This window comes from Cenococcum geophilum, assembly GCF_001692895.1.
Source record: "Cenococcum geophilum 1.58 unplaced genomic scaffold K441scaffold_54, whole genome shotgun sequence".
Classification (NCBI taxonomy): domain Eukaryota; kingdom Fungi; phylum Ascomycota; class Dothideomycetes; order Gloniales; family Gloniaceae; genus Cenococcum; species Cenococcum geophilum.
In genome coordinates, this window is record NW_027137612.1 from 184,509 (window position 1) to 202,764 (window position 18,256).

The following is an 18,256-nucleotide window of genomic DNA, read 5'->3' on the forward strand; positions in this document are numbered from 1 at the left end:
GCGATACCCGCAATAGCAATATATACCGCGGCTGGAGATACCACTGCGTCACCTATCCATTCACAAGCTACTGCGGCAAATGAGCCAACACAGCTCAGAATTGATATATCTAGAACATCTCCTTCCCCAGAAGCTAGGCTACAGGGAGACAATGAGCATACAATTTCAGGAAGATCGCCAAAGCGGCGAAGGATACAATCTCCGCGCCCGGCGCAGCCTACGATTGCGAAACCAGTCGCAAGCCCGATATCAGCAGTTTCTGAGCCTGTAGGCCCTTCTACGTTAGCCACTTCCACCCCGACACAGCCTGCACAAGCAATTTCTACACAGTCCGAGTCATTGCAGCCCTTAGCTCGAGATAATGCATCTGGCAGAAGCCCTACAACGGCTCCCACAGCTGTTTTGTCACAAACTGAGTCTACCACATTAACCTCCCCAAGCTCCGAACCGCCTAGCTATCGATCACTCGTGAGGAAGGGCATCTCGGGGTTACCTGGGCTTATCAATGATGATACTCAAGCAGAAGCTGAACAAAATAGTCGTGCTGGAGGACAGGAAGATCGTGCTATAACTCAGAATGCAACAGAAACTACAACCCCAACCACAAAAGCAAGAGGCAAAAGGAAGACTACTGGAGATAATTCCGCAGAAGCTCCAGAACAGGAAACAAACGGCGATGCTCAAACGGGAACTGTTAAAAAGCCGCGCAAGGTGCGCAAGGACAAAGGTCAGCCCAGGAAACGGAAAGTTGTAGCTACTGTGGAAGGCGAGCAGACTGAACAGCAGGAGGGCGCGAGCGAAGCGCCTCCAAAACGAAAAAGAGTTAGGAAGAAAGCTGCCGCCACTACAGGAACTGAAACAAGTGGTGCACCTACTGGGGAAGGCCAGGATGGAGAGCTAAGAGGGAATGAGTCGAGACGCAAAGGCCGCCAAAAAGCCACAACTCCCGAAGGTGCCGAAGATGTCACGATAGCACCAAGTATGGTGTCAATGGGCAGCCTCGCTATCAGGGATCCCCGAAATGGCAAGCTTTCTGCTCGCGAACTCGCAATGCGCGAAATCGACTGGCCAGAAGTGATTCGTCGCCGCAAGGAACAGCAGTTAGCCCTTGCTAATAGTGACGGAACAGATCAAGACGAAGTAAACAAACGCCTAGAAGAAGCAGGCCGCGAGCGCGCGGCCGCCCAGACCCGCGGACCCCAACTCCGTATTGTGGACGGCAACATCATCCTGGACCAGACCTCCCTCGTCGTAGACCGCCACGCCGAAGCTACCCGTGACGAGGATACTCTGGAAGCAGTTGAAGAAGACGACCTGACCACTCGCGTCAATGTACAAAGCTGGATCCTAGCCGGCCGCCGCGNCCCCGCCGATCGCATCATGTTACACGGCTCCGCTACCCGTTGGAGTGCAGCGCAGACAGAATCCTTCTATGATGCGCTCCGGATGTTTGGAACAGACTTCCAGACTATCAGTACCATGTTCCCAGGCAAAACGCGACGGCGCATCAAGCATAAATTCGTCAAAGAAGAACGGGAAAATCCAGAGCGTGTCAAAGCCACTCTCACCGGCCCAAAGGATCCTATTGACTTTCAGAAGTACCTAGATATAACAGGCAAGCAAGCAGATTCGTTCAAAGATCCACGGGAGCTGGAGCTGGAGCTAAAGGAAGAGGACGAGCGGCAGAAGATTGAAATTGAGAAGCAGAAGCAGGATTATCAGGAAATGCAGCGCCAGAAGCAATTTGCGGGTGCCGGTGACTCTGACGAAGAAGGGGCTGAGGGCGGTGTTGGGGATTCTGCGAAGGAGAATAGGGGCCAGGAGCAAGGGGTTGCAGGGGCAAAGGGTAAAGGAAAGAAAAAGAAGAAAGACAAAAAGCTAAAACATCAACCACTTGGTGGCGAAGAGGCCGAGGTTTTAGGGACGATTGATGATTAATGAAGATATATGACGTGGGTTGGCATAGTCGGCTGCATCTAGCGAGGGCGTGGAGAGTCTAAGTGGACGCATGATTGATGTCATGGCATCTGGATTTCGGATCATCAATAAAATAGGGGAGTGCTATTTGGACACCCCCCAAATCGGGTTTGGTACCTGCCTCAGTAAGTTGGAATATCACGTGCGTTTAACTTGTTTGCATCTGCATCGCGAAAATCAAATCCTCATCAAAATCTCAACACCATCCTGTCGATAGCCCTCACTACTACCGCCATAGCTCTCAACGCCGCGCCTATAGCAAATTACGACTCGGTAGAGGCAGGAATCGAAGACCTTAATGCCCAAGCGAAGTTGCAAGGCTTTGCGATAATTACAAAGCGATCCAAAAAGGACAAACAGACTCCGGCGACTGTACGCAAGCTATGACTTATATGCGATCGAGGAAAACACTATATACCAGATCCGCGCAGAGTACTATGTAGTCCAATCAGTCGACTCAGGAACAGGTTAAGGTTAATTCTAGTGGTAGACGTAGGGTGGAAGTCAAAATACTACTGCAGATGCCTTGCTACCTATCGGCAGCAATATTCAACAGGCTTTAAGCGGTCGGAGGGCTTTGCCCTTTCAGACAGACTTTGCTAAGGGGTCCTTCGGCGCATTCCAGCTTTAATTTAAACTCTACTCTATATACTATAGCGGTTTAGTTAGGGTCGCTATAAGAGGCTTCTAGTATAGTAACTAGTTCTTTTGTAGTGCTTAGTTAAAATAAGTATATAGTTTCTACAGCGTCTCCCTTTAAGCGGCTTATAGTATGACGTAGCTAACTATTAGGAGTAGTATAGCAATTAATATTACTATTTAGCTTGTCTTTAAGTTAGTTAAAAAAGGAGTATAGTTTATTTCTTTTATTTAAATAGGCGGGGGGATTAGGGAGATGTTTAGTTAGGTTTTTTATAAAGGCACTGGCTAGCGAATTTAGGGTTAAGGAGCTAGTTTTAAATACATTTCTTTTATCTAGTATTTATAGGTAGAGGTAATAATATAGCGGATAATATATTATAACAGATCTCTTTAATTTCTTTTCTTAGAGATCTAATTATCTCTTAGTATTAGGCCTTTTATTAAGCCAAGGTATCTATAAAGGCCTTCTATAAGCTCTTTATTTATTCAGTAAATATATTTTATAAGTTAGTTATAGATATAGGGGCTTTTAGGTTATTTTATATACTAGTTAGAGTAAAGTAGGGCGGTATAAGGTATAGGTTTAACGTAATATAGTATTATAGAATAAGTATAAGCGGTAATAATATATATTAAAGTAGGTATTATTAAGCTATATATATAAATTACGTAATAGATTAAGACGTTATATAAGGAAAAAAGGGACCTGTACATCCCTCGATAAGTAGTAAAAGGCCTGGCATGTCAGATTTATAGTCCGTATAAATTGTCACGTGCTGTAAGAACCGTGTTAGTGGTGCTTCTGGCCAACAGCTGTTTGTTAGCGACTCAGTCAATCGAGGCACGAGCACGGCAAGAGGGACGCGCAAGCCTGTACGATTGGTAGTCTATAAACGAGGATCTAAAGCTAGAGAAAGGAAAGGAGAAGAAGAGCAGCGCCGGTCGAAGTAGGGTTCTTTTATGCGGTCCTCTAGTCACGTGACCGCGAAGTTCTGCCAAGTTCTGCCAGTCAAGTTCTGCCAAGTTCTGCCAGTGCCGTAACACTGTTGTCGTTAGACCATCTTCGTCTGCTATAGTGTTCCGAAATGACCTCAAAAGTGTTATCGCTATAATATATAGCGCGGCCCTCATCTCGCATTTCCCGACATGTTTCAAGAAGTTCGAAATTTGCTTGGTGCAAGTAATCATCTAGGTCAATTGGACGGTTCTCGACAAGCACGAGTCTTAGTATTATTCTAAGAATCTCAGGCGAGAATTTGCGAGGGTCCATATTGTTCTTTCGTTTTACCGGTTCAGGCAAGCGATTTGACCCAGAGTCGCCGCCAAAGCGGTGCGCGTAACATGCTCTGGGACGCCGTGACGGGAGCAGTGCTACTCGGACTCGCCTAAGTCGGTCGCCTTCTTGCCGGACGCCAATAATTTTGCATCACCTAATTAGTAACGGAAGGGGGTCGAATCTTCTCTGGCTTCCTCCTGTTTATCGAGTGATTTGTAAGAGTGTGTGGAACGAAGCTATTGTATTCGGACACTGGACGGGTATCAGGGCAAACTCGGAATCCAGGATCTGAATATGGTCTCGAGACAAGTCCTCAATCCCTACGCTCGCCCTCAAAGAGAATGGCTGGGTGAATCTTGTTGTTCCGAGTACACCGTAAACGACTTTATCTCCAGGATGGCCGTCTCACTCTGGTTATCCACGTCCCCTTTTGACGTGACCACCGCAGTGGACTCGATATCTACCTTATTGCGCCCTTCCGGGACGAGCTGCAGCTCTAAGGGTTCTGGAAACTGCTCGTAATGTTTTCGTTTTCGTGACCAGCTGTAGGTGTTGTCGGAACGTTGACGACCCCCCGATGGTTCGTTGGATTTGGAGACGGTGGAGTCGTCAAAGATGCGTGGGAATACGTGTCTCAGGAAACGACGCATCGTGGGCATCGAACCGCAGATGACGAACAGGTTGCCTTCGACGAAGCTATGCCGGAGTTAGGACTGGGATGCAATTGAGCGGTCTTGGAATTGCGGGAGGTACATACGTCCATACGTCTGCCGGAGCTGCATCCCAAGAAATGTCAGTGCTCCTGAGGGTTGCTGGCAGATAGACGAGTCGGACAATCGAGGTCGCAATAGTCCTGTGCAATGGTTAATCAATATCTGAGACCTGCGCTGGACGAGTTAGACGGGCGGGCGACTTACAATGAGCCAATGCCAAAGATAGCGATAGCAGCAATCTTCAGCGATTTGCCCATCTTGAGCTTGAGGATCATAGGGGTGGGCAGCAAGAAGAGCATTACATCGGTGAGGATGTTGGACACAGCCGTAGCCATGTACAAGATACCAGCGTCCAAGCAGTGTCCTGTTTGGATCTTGAAGTCAAAGGCTCGGCGGACTGGGTGGCAGTGAAAGAACATGAGGAGTGTTATGACGGATGTGTAGAGAACAACGATAACAATGCTGAACCAGGCGGCGACGCGGAACCATTTCTGCGGTGACAGCCGGAGGTAGACCATGAGCAGCAACAGTTTCGTGAAGCCGTTGCACATCTGGTAGATGGGGGCAGTAACGTATGTGACCTGTGCAACGTCGTCAGTCCAAGTCGCACAGTCTGCGGGACGACGGTTAGGTATTGTTGACGACTTACCACCGAGTACCTCTCGAATCTTGTGAGTGGCATTTCCCACGCATGGGCACACATGCCGCCCTCGACGATGGAGTCTGCAACGGCATCGTCAGCAACGCCATCCAGATGCAATGAGAGAGGGTGTTCTTACGGGTAAGCATTGCCTGGGTTACCAATGACATGACCTATTGTTGTCAGTCGTCTTTGTCAAGGGGAGTCGCGGTGTCGCGTGAGAGCCAACGTACCCATCCCACGAACATAAATACTGGAGAAGTCAGCAGAGAACTCCTACCGGCGCCTTGGATACTCACAATCATCGAGCTGCAAACCCTTGGAGAGAAACAGCTTGGTGTAGAAGCGCTGGCACAGGGCCAGAAAGGCCAGAGGAGCTCCAATGCCGAACACCAAGAAGTGGGCCAGCCGTTTGTTCTGTTCCGGATGGTCGAAATCCGGCACGACGCCCGCTGGCGGCAGCACCAGCACCGTGACGCCGTCGACGATAGGATAGCCCGTAAATTTTGGTGTATTTTGGGGTAGCTCGAGTGGTAGGGTGGCTCGATCGGGTGGCTAAGACGTTACCCACCCAGTGCCCACAGTGTCCACCAAGGGCCGCCAAGTGCGGCATCTCCTGTACGCTCCCGTTCTCTCACTGACTCTCACCGTACGCGCCCTCGTCGATGAGATGTCTAACTTTTTAAAAAATAATTATGTTGTAATTTTTAAAACAATAATTTTAGTTTTTAATATTAAATTATAATTTTAATTATAATTTTATAATATATTTTAACTATATATGCTTTAAAAAGTTTATATTTAAAATTCTAGCTAAATAGGTATTGTGGTGGTAGAGTTATAAAAGATTAAAATTAGTAGATTTTGGTGGCTGGCTCGATCGGGGGGCTGGCACGATCGGTCACTAAGACGTTATTTGGTGGCTGGGTTCCGGGAAGGGCGTCGCGGTCCAGCGGCCTTGGTACATATCCCTTGCACCGCTACGGTAAGTCCAATAATTTGTGGCCCGTGCGAGCCAATTAGGAAGCTGCGGTGAGGCTTTCTGCCGCATTAAATAAGGCTTCGCAAAGTTGATGTTCCTGAGCTCCGCGCACGGGCTACAAAATATTGCACCTTAGCGGTGCAAGGGATACTGCAAGGCCCATCAATCACAAAACTCTCGGTTCGAATGCGGTTGAATAAGGATATTGATCTCCACGCCCCCTGCGTTTTCGAACAATTTTTCCAATCTCGCTGCAGCCCGCACGATTTTGGCTCCTCCGGGGATCCGGCTGCTGGGTGCCGTAAGGAGTTTCCCCTGTTCGAGGAGGAGCTGGAGACGGGACGGCTCGCCCTCGACCGCCTTCTCCTCAACGAGACCACGATACTCGACCGGGATCCTGTGCTCTTCCGAACATCGCAGCGCAGCGGGAGGCTGGGGAAGAGGGGCATTCTGCTTGCAGTGTGCCGCACTCCCACCGCCCTGGATCAGGGCATAAAGTGGGCGCCCAGACGACGGCCATTGCTTACCTACGAGTGAGTTTGTTTTTCTGTTCTCCTTCTCGTATACACTGTCGATCTTGTGTCTCACTCCCTCCATCGCCATGAAATTCTCCGTAGCGGCATCGCTTGCGACTCTCGCGGTGCCGACGATCGCGAGGTCGAATCCCCACCAAGTCTGCGTAGGTTCATGCTTCTCTTCTTTTCGTCCCTTCTGTTCATCCCTTTCCCTCCTTCCGACTCAATTGAGCTAGCTGTAACACTGACCTGTGTCAAGTGCGCGGCTCTCGCTGCAGACAAGCAGCTGCAGGGCAAGGTCCTCCTTCCAAATACCGCAGCGTACAATGCGGAGTTAGATACCTACTACTCGGCCAATGCGGCGCAACACGCCTGGTGCATGGTCCTGCCGGAGAGCACGGCGGATGTGCAGGCCACGGTCAAGATTATGACCAAGGACCAATGCCCTTTCGGTATCAAGGCGGGTGGCCACTCGGCGTGGAAGGGATCCAACGGCATCGCTAACGGCGTCACGGTCGACTTTGGCTACATGAACACGACAAGCTACAACCCGGACACTGGAATTGCCTCGATCCAGCCCGGTGCACGATGGGGTTCTGTGTATGAGTTTGTCGATCCATACAACGTCACGGTTGTCGGCGCGCGAGCTTCGGTGGTTGGTGTTGGCGGCTTCACCACGGGTAGCGGGGTAAGTGTTTTCTACATACTGGGTCGACAGGCGAGCACTGGCTAACAATTTTTCAGTATTCCTTCCACAGCAACTCTCATGGCTTTGCATGCGACAATGTCGTCAACTGGGAGATTGTTCTTGCCGACGGCAGCGTCGTCAACGCCAACGCCAGCACGAATTCCGACCTCTGGAAGGCCCAAAAGGGCGGGTCCGGAAACCTGGGCTTCGTCACCCGAATTGATCAGCGTAAGCAATTGTCCCTTTTTTCTATAAAAACAAAAACGACGGGCTATACAGCGGGCTGATAATGTAACTTCAGAGACTGTCGAGGGCACCCAACTGTGGGGTGGGTTCACCAGCTACAACCTGAGCGAGACAGACAACGTCTTCAATGCCTACCTCGACTTTGTGGAGAACACCCAAGAGAACTCTCCCGACCAGACCATCATTGCCCTCTACTACGACTATACTGGATTCTCCATTCGATCCATCTTGACTAACAACGAGGGCATTGCTAACGCCCCCGCGTTCGACGGCTTCCTTGCGCTGCCTAACATCTCTAGCACCTTGACGGTGGGACCCGAGGCGGAGATCATCCCCCAGTTCACCGGTCCCACGGCTCTTGGTCTCTAGTAAGTTCAGCATACATCTGCTTCTTCTTATTAGTTTTATATAATCATCGACTAATACCTTACAGCGCCAACTGGTTCACTGGTATGGCCACCAACAGCTTCGAGGCCCTTAGCATCATCAACAAGCTGCATCCCGAATACGTCGCCAAGATGGTGGTCGCCGCGCCCACCTCCAACTTTAGCACCCTCATCGAGTTCCAGCCCGTCACCAATACCATGGTCCAGAACAGCGGCAAGCGCGGGGGGAACATCCTCGGTCTGGAGCCCATCGTCGCAGACGGCCCTATCCTCATGTGGCTCGTCGCGCTAACCGTCGACACCGAGGAGAACCAGGCGGTCATCCTGCCCATTGCACGCGAATTCGTCACTGCCATCAACCAGAACCTGCAGGAGGCCGGACGTTTTGTTGACTGGATCTACCTCAACTACGCCTGGGGTAATGAGAAACCGTACATCCACTACGGACAGGCCAACCTTGACCTGCTGACGGCCGTGTCGCACAAGTACGATCCTAACGGCGTGTTCCAGAAGCTGCGCCAGACCGGCTTCAAGTTCAGCTAGAGGAGCGGCCTGGACTATGAAAGAATATTATCAACGCTTTTAGAGACCTGACTTTCCATTTAGATATGCTTTATGATAACGACCTTGTGAATACGAAGGCGGTAGTATCAGAGTCGGACATACATTACCATTCTTTGAAACAGCAGGATCCGGACCGGGGACTTGCGTTTTGCGACTTTAGCTTCGACGTCCCGTGGGCGTAGGATCCGGGGGAGAGGATATGCGGCTTCTTACGTCGGGTTAGATGTTATTTACCGGTGAAAATAGATGTCACCCACAATTTCAGCCATTGTTGGGAGCACGTCGATTTGTCTATAGACCTATCCCTTAACCCCCGGAGCAGGTGATCCGTGCGAGAACGTCGGACTCTAAACTTCGCAGTGGTTAAATTCTATGGCTCTGATTGGCTAGTTCTTATCGATAACACGGGGACGAAATCCGACGAGTTAAGGGATAGCTTCAGTGCCGGGTATTATTCTTGAGAATCAAAGCCACATTAACGCCAAGGATATCCTATAACTCATGGGCTTTGATAAACAGAGTCCCTATTCTCCTTCCCCGATTCCCGTAGCGTTTGCAGCAAGCTGCACTTTTCAGAAAGTACGAGGGCGTGGTCCAGCTTCTTCAATCTCACTGAAAGACCTGTCAAAGTCCGGCTCTTCCACATATTCTGTTGCACTAATTGTCCATCCGTGATTCTTCATTTCCCTTCGTATATGATTACTCGGGCCGTCCTCGTACACCTCGACAATGATCTCTTGTAGGGACGAAAAGGCTCTGAAGCGAGCATCGACCAGCGCCAACGCCTCAGCAACGATCTTGGGATGATCAAGTGCATCGAGCTTCACCTCCATGGCATTGGTGCTATGTAGGGACGTTGTAAGCGCGCCTAATTCGGTGTAGTCACTCTAGATCTTCGCGAGAATGCAATCGCTATCGTCCTCGAGAGTGAGATCATGTACGTCGAGATAGTGGAATTGGGGAAAGTCGACACAGATATACAGGATATAGCTTGCGTTGTTGCGGCCAATTTGCTCGAGGAACGAGGTTACATCCTCAGAGGTGCACATGGTAAAATCGAAACGATTCTGGGCGTAGAGCATCGAGCTGGCCTCGAGGTGGACGGTCTTGTTCGCGCGAAGGAGCTGCGGAGTAAGCGCTCGGATATCGGCGTGTCGGGCATGCCACGAGTTCTTGAAGCACTAAGAGTTGCTCATATATGTTGTTGCGGAGTTCGCTGGGGAGGCTGAGGAAGTTGGCCGACATGTCAGTGGTCGTGGGCTGTTGATGCTGTGAGATTCAGTCAACGCTTCTTCACAAGTTGCGGACTGCAGACGCTGCATTCATCGATATCAGACATGCCGTCGAGAAGCTGCCAGCAGGGAATTTCGCATTGTACGATCTGAAGCCTTGTCATCTAAGGCAGCAAGCCGATTTTATTAGGCACGAGTGTGGCTACAAGCTTCCGCCATGCTCACCCTCGGCTCAGGTATGCTCACCCTCAGCTCAGGTTAAAGCAGCAGTTGCTCACGTCCGCAGACTAAAACGGAACTAGCGAAAGGGAAAATTAATCCTGAATCTATGGGGAGTTGCCCCATCTGTCCGGTTTTCTAGTACATGGTTTCTAGTAGATGATTTTGGTTAGATGGTTTCTAGTACATGGTTTTTGGTAGATGGTTTTTGGTAGATGGTTTTTGGTAGATGGTTTTTGGTAGATGGTTTTTGGTAGATGGTTTTGTTAGGTAGTTTTTGGTAGATAGTTTAACCGAAACTCTTCGGGTTGCTGCTTTGGGCTATGTGCTGAATAGAGTTTTCCGCCACGGCAACGGCTTAAATATAGTGCCACACAAAATAACGAGAACCAAATCGAATTCTATTAAAAAAATATATAACTAATGCCTTGATAAAACCAACTCCAACAGTCTATGGATTTCAAAAGTTTTAATCCTAAGAAATATTACCGGATATTCAAGGTTATAGGGTTCTAGTTCTCACCTCCGGGTCCATCGTATGCAGCTGTTCCAGTTGTTCTTCTGTAAGTTATACAATATAAGAATTCTTAGTTGGGGTGCGCAGGGGTGCGCAGGGGGCTGAAATTAGTGCGCTGTTCTAATTGGTCCAGGAGAGGGTCTATGCGTTATCCCATGTCACGGAATAAATCTTCTGCGGAGCGTTCTGATTCATGAGATAAGGCGTCCGGGGTTGTCCTGAGGGCAACTCGAGGTGACCGCAATAATATCCCTTACAATCCGTTCTCTTCAAGGCCGTACACCGATTGCAGTGCTCAACCTGTATCTTTATTGACGGGCTGGATGAAATCGACCAAGCGGACGGTGATGGCCTCTATGACCTTCTGGGACTAATACATCGTCTTCGCTCCCTGCCGAACATCAGGTTTTGTGTTTCTAGTTGCCCTGAGACGCTGATACGAAAGCAATTAGAAAGTTACCTCAATATGAAGCTACAGGATCTGACTCAGCACGACATGCACAAGTATATACTAGACACACCTACTCCAGAATGGGAAAAGGCCTCATTTCTTTACCCCACGAACAAAACCCTATCATCCTCAACCGAACTGGTTCTTGAGAAGGCGAATGGGGTCTTCCTCTGAGTCCGGCTCGTCGTGTCAAGCATCCGCGACGGACTGATCAAGTACGACAACTGGGAGGTTTTGTTAGAACACATAAATACACTCCCAAGCAAGATCAGTGAGTTGTATAACAATATGTGGAAGCGTTTCAATTGTGACATGGAATTTAATCGTACGAATTCAGCCTTATACTTCAAATGCTTCCCTATCAGCCTCCGTTTATCCGAGATTGGAGTCCGAAGGCCGATACTTTGCTCCTCATGCTATTGTCATCTAATCTTCCCCTTCAGCGGTCATTCTTGGAAGGCGGAGTCCATGTGTCGGAGCACAATCTGGCCAAGGAATGCTGCGTCTTCCAGCATCAGCTTTTGTCAAAGTGTGCCGGATTTATTGAGGTTGCAGACCATCTAGATGGGAGTGAAAAACTTAGCGCTTGGTCAAGACTGAGGTTTTTCAGACGAGCGAGAATGCGTTTCATACATAAAAGTGCCACAGACTTCCTCCTGGATACCTTGGACGGCCAGAAGCTCCTTCAACATGACAACACCACCATGCCTGAGCTTTTTGTTCTTTCAATGTTGTCAAACTTGATCTCTGAATTGCTTTTGGGCACATTTGAAGAGGATTCTGAATTATATGAGGTCATGTACAGGTTTACTCGAATGAACGTAATGCGAGAGGGGCTAGACGCTTTATGGGATCTCTATCATCAATTGTTTGTTGACCTGATCGAGAGAACACTAGAGCGAATTCCCGGGTGGACAGATTCTGGACTCGACTTCGTCCCCGTAGCGGCTGAGTTCGGCTTATGCGACTATGTTAAGAAGCAATTGCGAGAAACACCTCCACCAGAAGGTCTCTCTCCTTGTGAATGGAAGAGTGTTTTGCTTGGGCACGCAAGCATGGGTCATCGAGATCTTGGACACGTGTACTTGAAAGGCGAGAACATGGAGCTCATATCGTGGCTTTCCGACGAAGAGGCTGATCCTAACCGCAGTGTTTGCGATATCAGATTGAACGGTCAAACACCTTCCCATTGCTTCTTATTGACCGTGCAATATGGGGTGGTCGATGAGACAGATACAGAGACGAGAGAATTATCAGCAAGAGCATTGATACGAGTGCTTTACCACTTTCTCGGTCGTGGAGCGGACGTCAATGTTCCGTTATTTATACAGCTGGACGTCCTGGATTGCGCGCACGAATTTCATCCCCATAGATTCCCATACTAAATTAAATCATGGCCAAATGAGTTGGAGTCAGGGGAGGAGTTGGTATTTAAAGTTTAGGTTAGGAAGGTCAAGTTTAAATTTTAGAATATATTTTTCAGGGCGCGTAGCGCTAGTTAGGGCTAGGGATAGGAATGTGAGATTTTGCGAGATTTCAAACAGGCCCTCCCCCTTAGACGCTCTCGCGCTAAAGAAACTATCCTAGCATGTTAAGGGCTCTGCCGTAGCCTCATCTCTCATACCGTGTTTGGCTCACATAGTCCTTTCTGGGCCCCTTTACATCATAACAGACCTCCCACCACTCTTCATTTCCTTTCTGACCTCCGTTAGTATCCTCAGTCGCTAGCATATCCGCCCCAAACTTATACGAAGCTGCGTATAGATCTTCTCCGCATAAGTGCTTCTCTTTGCCATCACATATTTGCACTTTCCCGTCTCCGTGCCGACTGCTCCCTTTATCGCTCTCCTTTTGGTCAAGCGCCACTTCTACAAACATTCCAGTGACTGGTGGATACTTGTCCTTTCCATTCTCGCCAACAAACCACACACTAATTTCGTCTTTCTCTTCACAGTACCGATATGCGTATTTCTTTTTTGCGGTCATGTTGAATCCGGTGCTGGTTAAAAATATACCTTGCTCTTCGTATAAATATTCCTTCGAGAATTTCGGACTGGAAGGATCGCGTGCCTGGAAGTTCGCGGTGCCACTGAACGTACCAGAGGGATAGGTAGGAAGAGCAGAGGTTAGGGTGCGTTGAATAGACCAATGACCTTGGAGAGATGTGAATAGCTGTAATGTGACCGTCGATTCTGGGTGGATATGTAAAGAATAAATGTCAAGGCCGGAATCGGAAGGGCCTGCATTAGTTTGCGGATTGTTGGTAACAGGGACCGAACGAGTAGGACGGATCAAGAACGAGTTGATAGACTGTAAGGTTGCTCGTGCTGGATTAGCGGTCGGATATGAGGTCGTGATCCAGCTAAGGCGCTGACGGATGAAGGACTTATCGATATCATCGGTGGTACAGTTGGTTGATATTATTCCTGTCGTGTAAGACATTAAGATATAGCCCCTAGAAGTGCGATTTTAAGGACATTGTATACATACCATTATCGTTTGCGTATAAGCACAGAATAGCTAAAGCTACACCCAGAGAAAGGTCTTTACCAGTGGAACAACAAATAAGAAGCTTTTTAGGTGGTTCTTGCAAAGTGTTGAAAAAATGCTCTAGCTTCGGTAGCTCGTTCCTCAAGTCTCGGCTTCCTACCTTGCCAGTGCGGCATTTAAGATGGAGATAATTTCGCTTTAGCTTGGTTTGAAGTTCATCAATTAAACCTTCTCCACAGCTGATTAATGAATCAACGCCGAAGATTTCTTTAGTTTCCATCGATCCAACGTAAAGAGTAGAGGTCGGCTTAATTAGGATTGGTTCTGCCTCAGAACTTTTGTTTGGGCCCTGAAGGAGCCCTGAGATCAAAGTCGGAAGGTCGTCCTCCTGCGTACGGAGCAGTTCCTCTCCATGTTGCCAGAATAATGGAGGCGTAAGCCCACATGCCCATGCCTCGCTATCGTCTCCGGCGCCCTGTATGTAGCCACCTTCCGAAACTTCACCTCCTCTCACTCGCCGAGATGAAGTGCAGAGAACAACAGGGTGAAAGTCAGGGAAGGATGGAGGCGTGGAGGGTAGTGGAGAATCCTGAGTAACCCACAGTGGCCGGAGAGGTTTGGATATCTGCCCCCGAAGGGAGGCAACTGGGATGTTTAATTCCTAAGTGAGTGTGTGAGGTTAAATTATTTCAGGACCAAGAGCATTTGAAGAGGTCTGAAGCCTTCATGTTACCTGAAGTTGATGTACAAAGCCATCCAGGCGGGCTTCAATTTGAGAGCGCTCCGAGGCTGACACAAATTGAGGAGGAGTATGTAATGAGTGGACTTCGTATTCTGGAAACAGCATCCTATTCAGGACACAGCACCATATTGGCACAGTCTTTGATAGCGCATCTGGCATGCCTGTGTAGGAGAGCCTAAGAGTCAGATAGGGTACGAAATTTTACTAGACAGGAGTCTTAGACATACTTTTGCCTCTCCTGGTAGAGTCTACTATCACGCAACTACCAATCTCAGCCTGGTTCCTTCTTTATCTAGCTTACTAGTCATTTATTATACCCATCATGCTCCCCAATAACCCCTAGAACCTGAGTGTTCAATCTTCGGAGACTGAATGCCCATTCACCAGTATGGCCATCGGTGCTCTTGAAATAAGCACTTTCAGCTTTTCGATGCGGGTTAATGTACCAGGAACCGCATCTCTCATTCGCAATTAATGGTAGGCCGTAGGCATTGGCAACTGAGTTGACGAACGCAGCATCTTGAGAAATAGAGTCAAGACGATTAGATATGGAAAGGGCAGAGCGCGTAAGCGATGATAGGGTTTGAGAGAAATTAGTTGATAAAGCTGGGAAAATGATGTCGGAGGCTCGTAGTGGTTGAGAAACCGACACGATATTGTCCGTCATACTTCAAAGGACGAAGGAAATCCAGCTCAAAGACTGATCATCCCCTTTATCTCTTCAAGTAGCTTCGACGGCAAGCCTGGGGCCGTGAATCATTTGGAGTTCGAAATTCTTGAGTTCGGCTCCCGAATTTCTCCCAACTCCGAAATGCCGTGCCTCAGGCTACTTCAGTGTATGGAGATTTGGAAGAAGGCGTATATTGCAAATGAAGCCCAGAGAGGATTGTTTTTATCTTCTAGAGTGTTTCATGATGCGATTTACGGTGCTGGGACAGCGAGGTGGGGCCTTGGCTTTTTAATTGTACTGGATCAAATATTACACTTAATAAACGCAAGTTCCACCTGGATTTTAGTTATCTAATACATATTCCCATGCAACCATACAAAGCATGCCATGAACGCCGTTTACTCATGCTTATGGTGTAGCTGTAAGAAGTGTGAGCATCCTCAATGCGGACCACTTTCGGCCCTGTCAAAGTATCGAAGTCTTTTTGGATCTATGTAGCTTTCTATGGTGCTATATATTCTACCGCTGCTGCTCGTTGTGTAAAAAGGATATTTTGAATTATGCCAATTTCACACGACGCTTTTGGAGTTTGGCAGCCTCCCAAACTCTCTTCTTGATTCCGCACAGGGCGACACACCTCGCAGTATCTCCTACCCACTCCAAGACCATAGCATTGAAAACAGACCACGGCTCGCGAAGGCCTAGCGTATCTCCTGGTGCAAGCTCGGGGTTGTTGTTGAAGTCAATCTCGCTAGCGTGAAGCCCGACGATAGAAGTCCTCATAAGCAGCTTAACGCCGCCGAAGCCGTGGTATTAAATACCAGACACAGCTTCTCTTTGTCGTGAATAGCACCTGCAATCGGCCGTGCATAAATAATCTTAAGTCGTCGATGGTGGTATTCTTAGCATTGAGGATCGAGGTTTTCGGATCGAAGTCGAGTCGTGTTCGTATAGACCTGTGTACGCGTCTAGTTTAATTCGATCGGCGGACGAAAAACTGTCTTCCTCTCTCTCCCTATTGCGCGAACGCTCGTAGTGTCGTTCGCTCGAGCTCGTCTTGACTTCTCAATACAGGTCGGGTCACTACTCTGACAAGTAAAGATACTAGACACCGGACACCGCGTGAAGGTGCGAGCTCATCGTCCGGCATTGAAAATTGACTAGATGAGAAACCGGAAGTACCGTTTGTGGGTATGTAAACCAATCTCGTACAGTGCAAGGTACAAGGTACTTTGTAGCGGTGAGATTCCCCATCTTTTGATGTTTTGCTTTTTGATCGGACGCATCCCCGTATGGTGGGCCATACGCACCAAACCGCCAACGCCTCAAATTCGCCTCATCAAAATATCGCCCCATTTGAACCACGATTTGAACCACGATTTGAACCACGATTTGAAGCTTTGATTTAAAGCCTTAACTTGAAGTTTTTCTTAATTTGATGCTTTGATTTGGGGCCTTTTGACTCTATACCTACGTAGAGCTTCGTGCGGAGCTTTACACGGAGGCTCTATACAAAGGCTCTGCGTATAGGTGCTCTACACGAGGCTCTGCGCGGGGCTCTGCATTAGGGACTTCACGTACAGAGGCTCTATATACGGATGCTCTGCGTATAGAGGCTCTGCGTATAGAGCTCTACGTACGGAGGTTCTACACGACGCTCTGCACAACGCTCTACATTAAAGACTGCGTACGGAGGCTCTGCGTACGAAGGCTCTATACGACAGTCTACACAACGCTCTGCATACGGAGGCTCTGCGCATAAAGGCTCTACATACGGGTGCTCTATACAACGCTCTATACGACGCTCTGCATCGAAGACTCTGCGTACGGAGGCTCTGCGTATAGAGGCTCTGCGTATAGAGGCTCTGCGTATAGAGGCTCTGCGTACAAAGGCTCTATATACGGAGGCTTTGCGTACAGAGGCTCTGCTTATAGAGGCTCTGCTTATAGAGGCTCTGCACAAAGCTACGTGCGTAGAGCCTCTGTATATAGAGTCTTTAATATAGAGAGTCTTTAATATAGAGCGTTATATAGTATTATATAGAGTTATATAAAGCCTCTATATAGTATTATATAGAGTTATATAAAGCCTCTATATAGAGAGTCTTTAGTAAAGAGCGTTATATAGGCGTTTATTTATTAAAATATTTATAAAGATAATTATAGAGGCGTATATAGAGACGATTATAAAAGGATTTATAAAAATATTTATAGAGGCGTTTATTAAGACAATTATAAAGGTATTTATAGAGGTAATTATAAAGGCGTTTATAGAAATATTTATAGAAATATTTATATAAACGTCCTTAGAGACCCCCTAATATACTAATATAATATATTAAAAAGGCTTTAAAGTACTATATAAAGTTTTAAGTAGAGCTTTTATAAGATTATAACTAAAATTTTAAAGTTTTAAAGCTTTTATAATTTAGGTATTTAGTAGTTTAGTATATATAGCCTACTATATAACCTAAACGCCTATTATAAAGAGATACTCTAGTTTTTATATAATAATTATAATATAGTAGTAGTATAAAGTATACTATTCGCTAGATTAATATAAAGGAGATAAAGTAGAAAGGTTATAAGGATAATAATGTAATAATATAGCCTAGGTCTAAGAGATAATTAAAATATTTAAATCTATAGCTATAGGCGCAATTGGTTTATTTTTATTAATAAATTGGCTTATAATAAGAAGATAATAAGTAGGAAGTATAGGTAGGTACTTATTAAGAAGCCTATTAAAGAAATATTAAAACTAAAAATATTTAAAATATAGGGCTTACTACTAACATATACCTAATAAGGTAATATACTTAGTTAATATACTAGGGCGCTATTAATAGATAAAGAATAAGGTTTTTACTTATATATAGCCTTATTTAGTTTTGGTAATAGATAATTTATTAATCTATTATAATAAGGTATATATTAAAGGATAGACGTATTAATAATACTACCTACTTAAACCTAAGAAGTCCAATACCTCTATAATACTGCTAGTAGTAAACTTAAATATCTTTTTCTTTACTTACCTAATTTTAATCTAATTAAAGTTTTTTTTTAAAACTTAAAGTAGTAGCTATATACTTATTAATTTAAACTTAAATTATAAAATAACTTTAGCAACTTTCTAAACTATATAGTAGAGTAATAAAGATTTAATAAAGTGGTAGAAATAGTATTTCTTATAAGTAGGAATTTAGTAGTATAATATATAATATATTTAGATAAAGGGAAGAATAAAATTATATAAAGCGCCTATTAATTAATATATTAAATAAAGTCTCTACTATAGTACTA

The 18,256-nt window shown here is 46.7% G+C and overlaps 5 protein-coding genes across 5 annotated transcripts; 2 read left to right on the forward strand and 3 right to left on the reverse strand.

Moving 5' to 3' along the window:
* Positions 1-4,227: 4,227 nt before the first annotated feature.
* Positions 4,228-5,861, reverse strand: K441DRAFT_689876 (uncharacterized protein; the record flags this gene model as incomplete). The annotated part of the gene is made up of 7 exons (XM_067652343.1): positions 4,228-4,591; positions 4,653-4,748; positions 4,813-5,189; positions 5,258-5,331; positions 5,478-5,534; positions 5,566-5,773; positions 5,820-5,861. 7 exons carry the CDS (start codon positions 5,859-5,861, stop codon positions 4,228-4,230), a joined length of 1,218 nt encoding a protein of 405 aa, XP_067499166.1.
* Positions 5,862-6,831: 970 nt separating this feature from the next.
* On the forward strand, positions 6,832-8,608 carry K441DRAFT_582739 (FAD-binding, type 2; the record flags this gene model as incomplete). Its single annotated transcript, XM_067644474.1, has 5 exons — positions 6,832-6,903; positions 7,005-7,433; positions 7,490-7,661; positions 7,735-8,047; positions 8,113-8,608. The coding sequence occupies 5 exons, from the start codon at positions 6,832-6,834 to the stop codon at positions 8,606-8,608; spliced, it is 1,482 nt and encodes a 493-aa protein (XP_067499167.1).
* A 2,544-nt stretch (positions 8,609-11,152) lies between these two features.
* Positions 11,153-12,439, forward strand: K441DRAFT_272877 (uncharacterized protein). The gene is made up of 3 exons (XM_067640891.1): positions 11,153-11,319; positions 11,386-12,140; positions 12,214-12,439. The coding sequence occupies exons 2-3, from the start codon at positions 11,399-11,401 to the stop codon at positions 12,216-12,218; spliced, it is 747 nt and encodes a 248-aa protein (XP_067499168.1). The 5' UTR covers positions 11,153-11,319; positions 11,386-11,398; the 3' UTR covers positions 12,219-12,439.
* Positions 12,440-12,466: 27 nt separating this feature from the next.
* Positions 12,467-15,191, reverse strand: K441DRAFT_667286 (uncharacterized protein). Its single transcript, XM_067649807.1, has 5 exons — positions 14,598-15,191; positions 14,508-14,542; positions 14,272-14,441; positions 13,539-14,199; positions 12,467-13,474 (listed from the first exon to the last, which is right to left on the reverse strand). Exons 1-5 carry the CDS (start codon positions 14,945-14,947, stop codon positions 12,660-12,662), a joined length of 2,031 nt encoding a protein of 676 aa, XP_067499169.1. The 5' UTR covers positions 14,948-15,191; the 3' UTR covers positions 12,467-12,659.
* A 55-nt stretch (positions 15,192-15,246) lies between these two features.
* K441DRAFT_667287 (uncharacterized protein) lies at positions 15,247-16,202 on the reverse strand. Its single transcript, XM_067649808.1, has one exon. It carries the CDS (start codon positions 15,731-15,733, stop codon positions 15,509-15,511), a length of 225 nt encoding a protein of 74 aa, XP_067499170.1. The 5' UTR covers positions 15,734-16,202; the 3' UTR covers positions 15,247-15,508.
* Between the last annotated feature and the right edge of the window lie 2,054 nt (positions 16,203-18,256).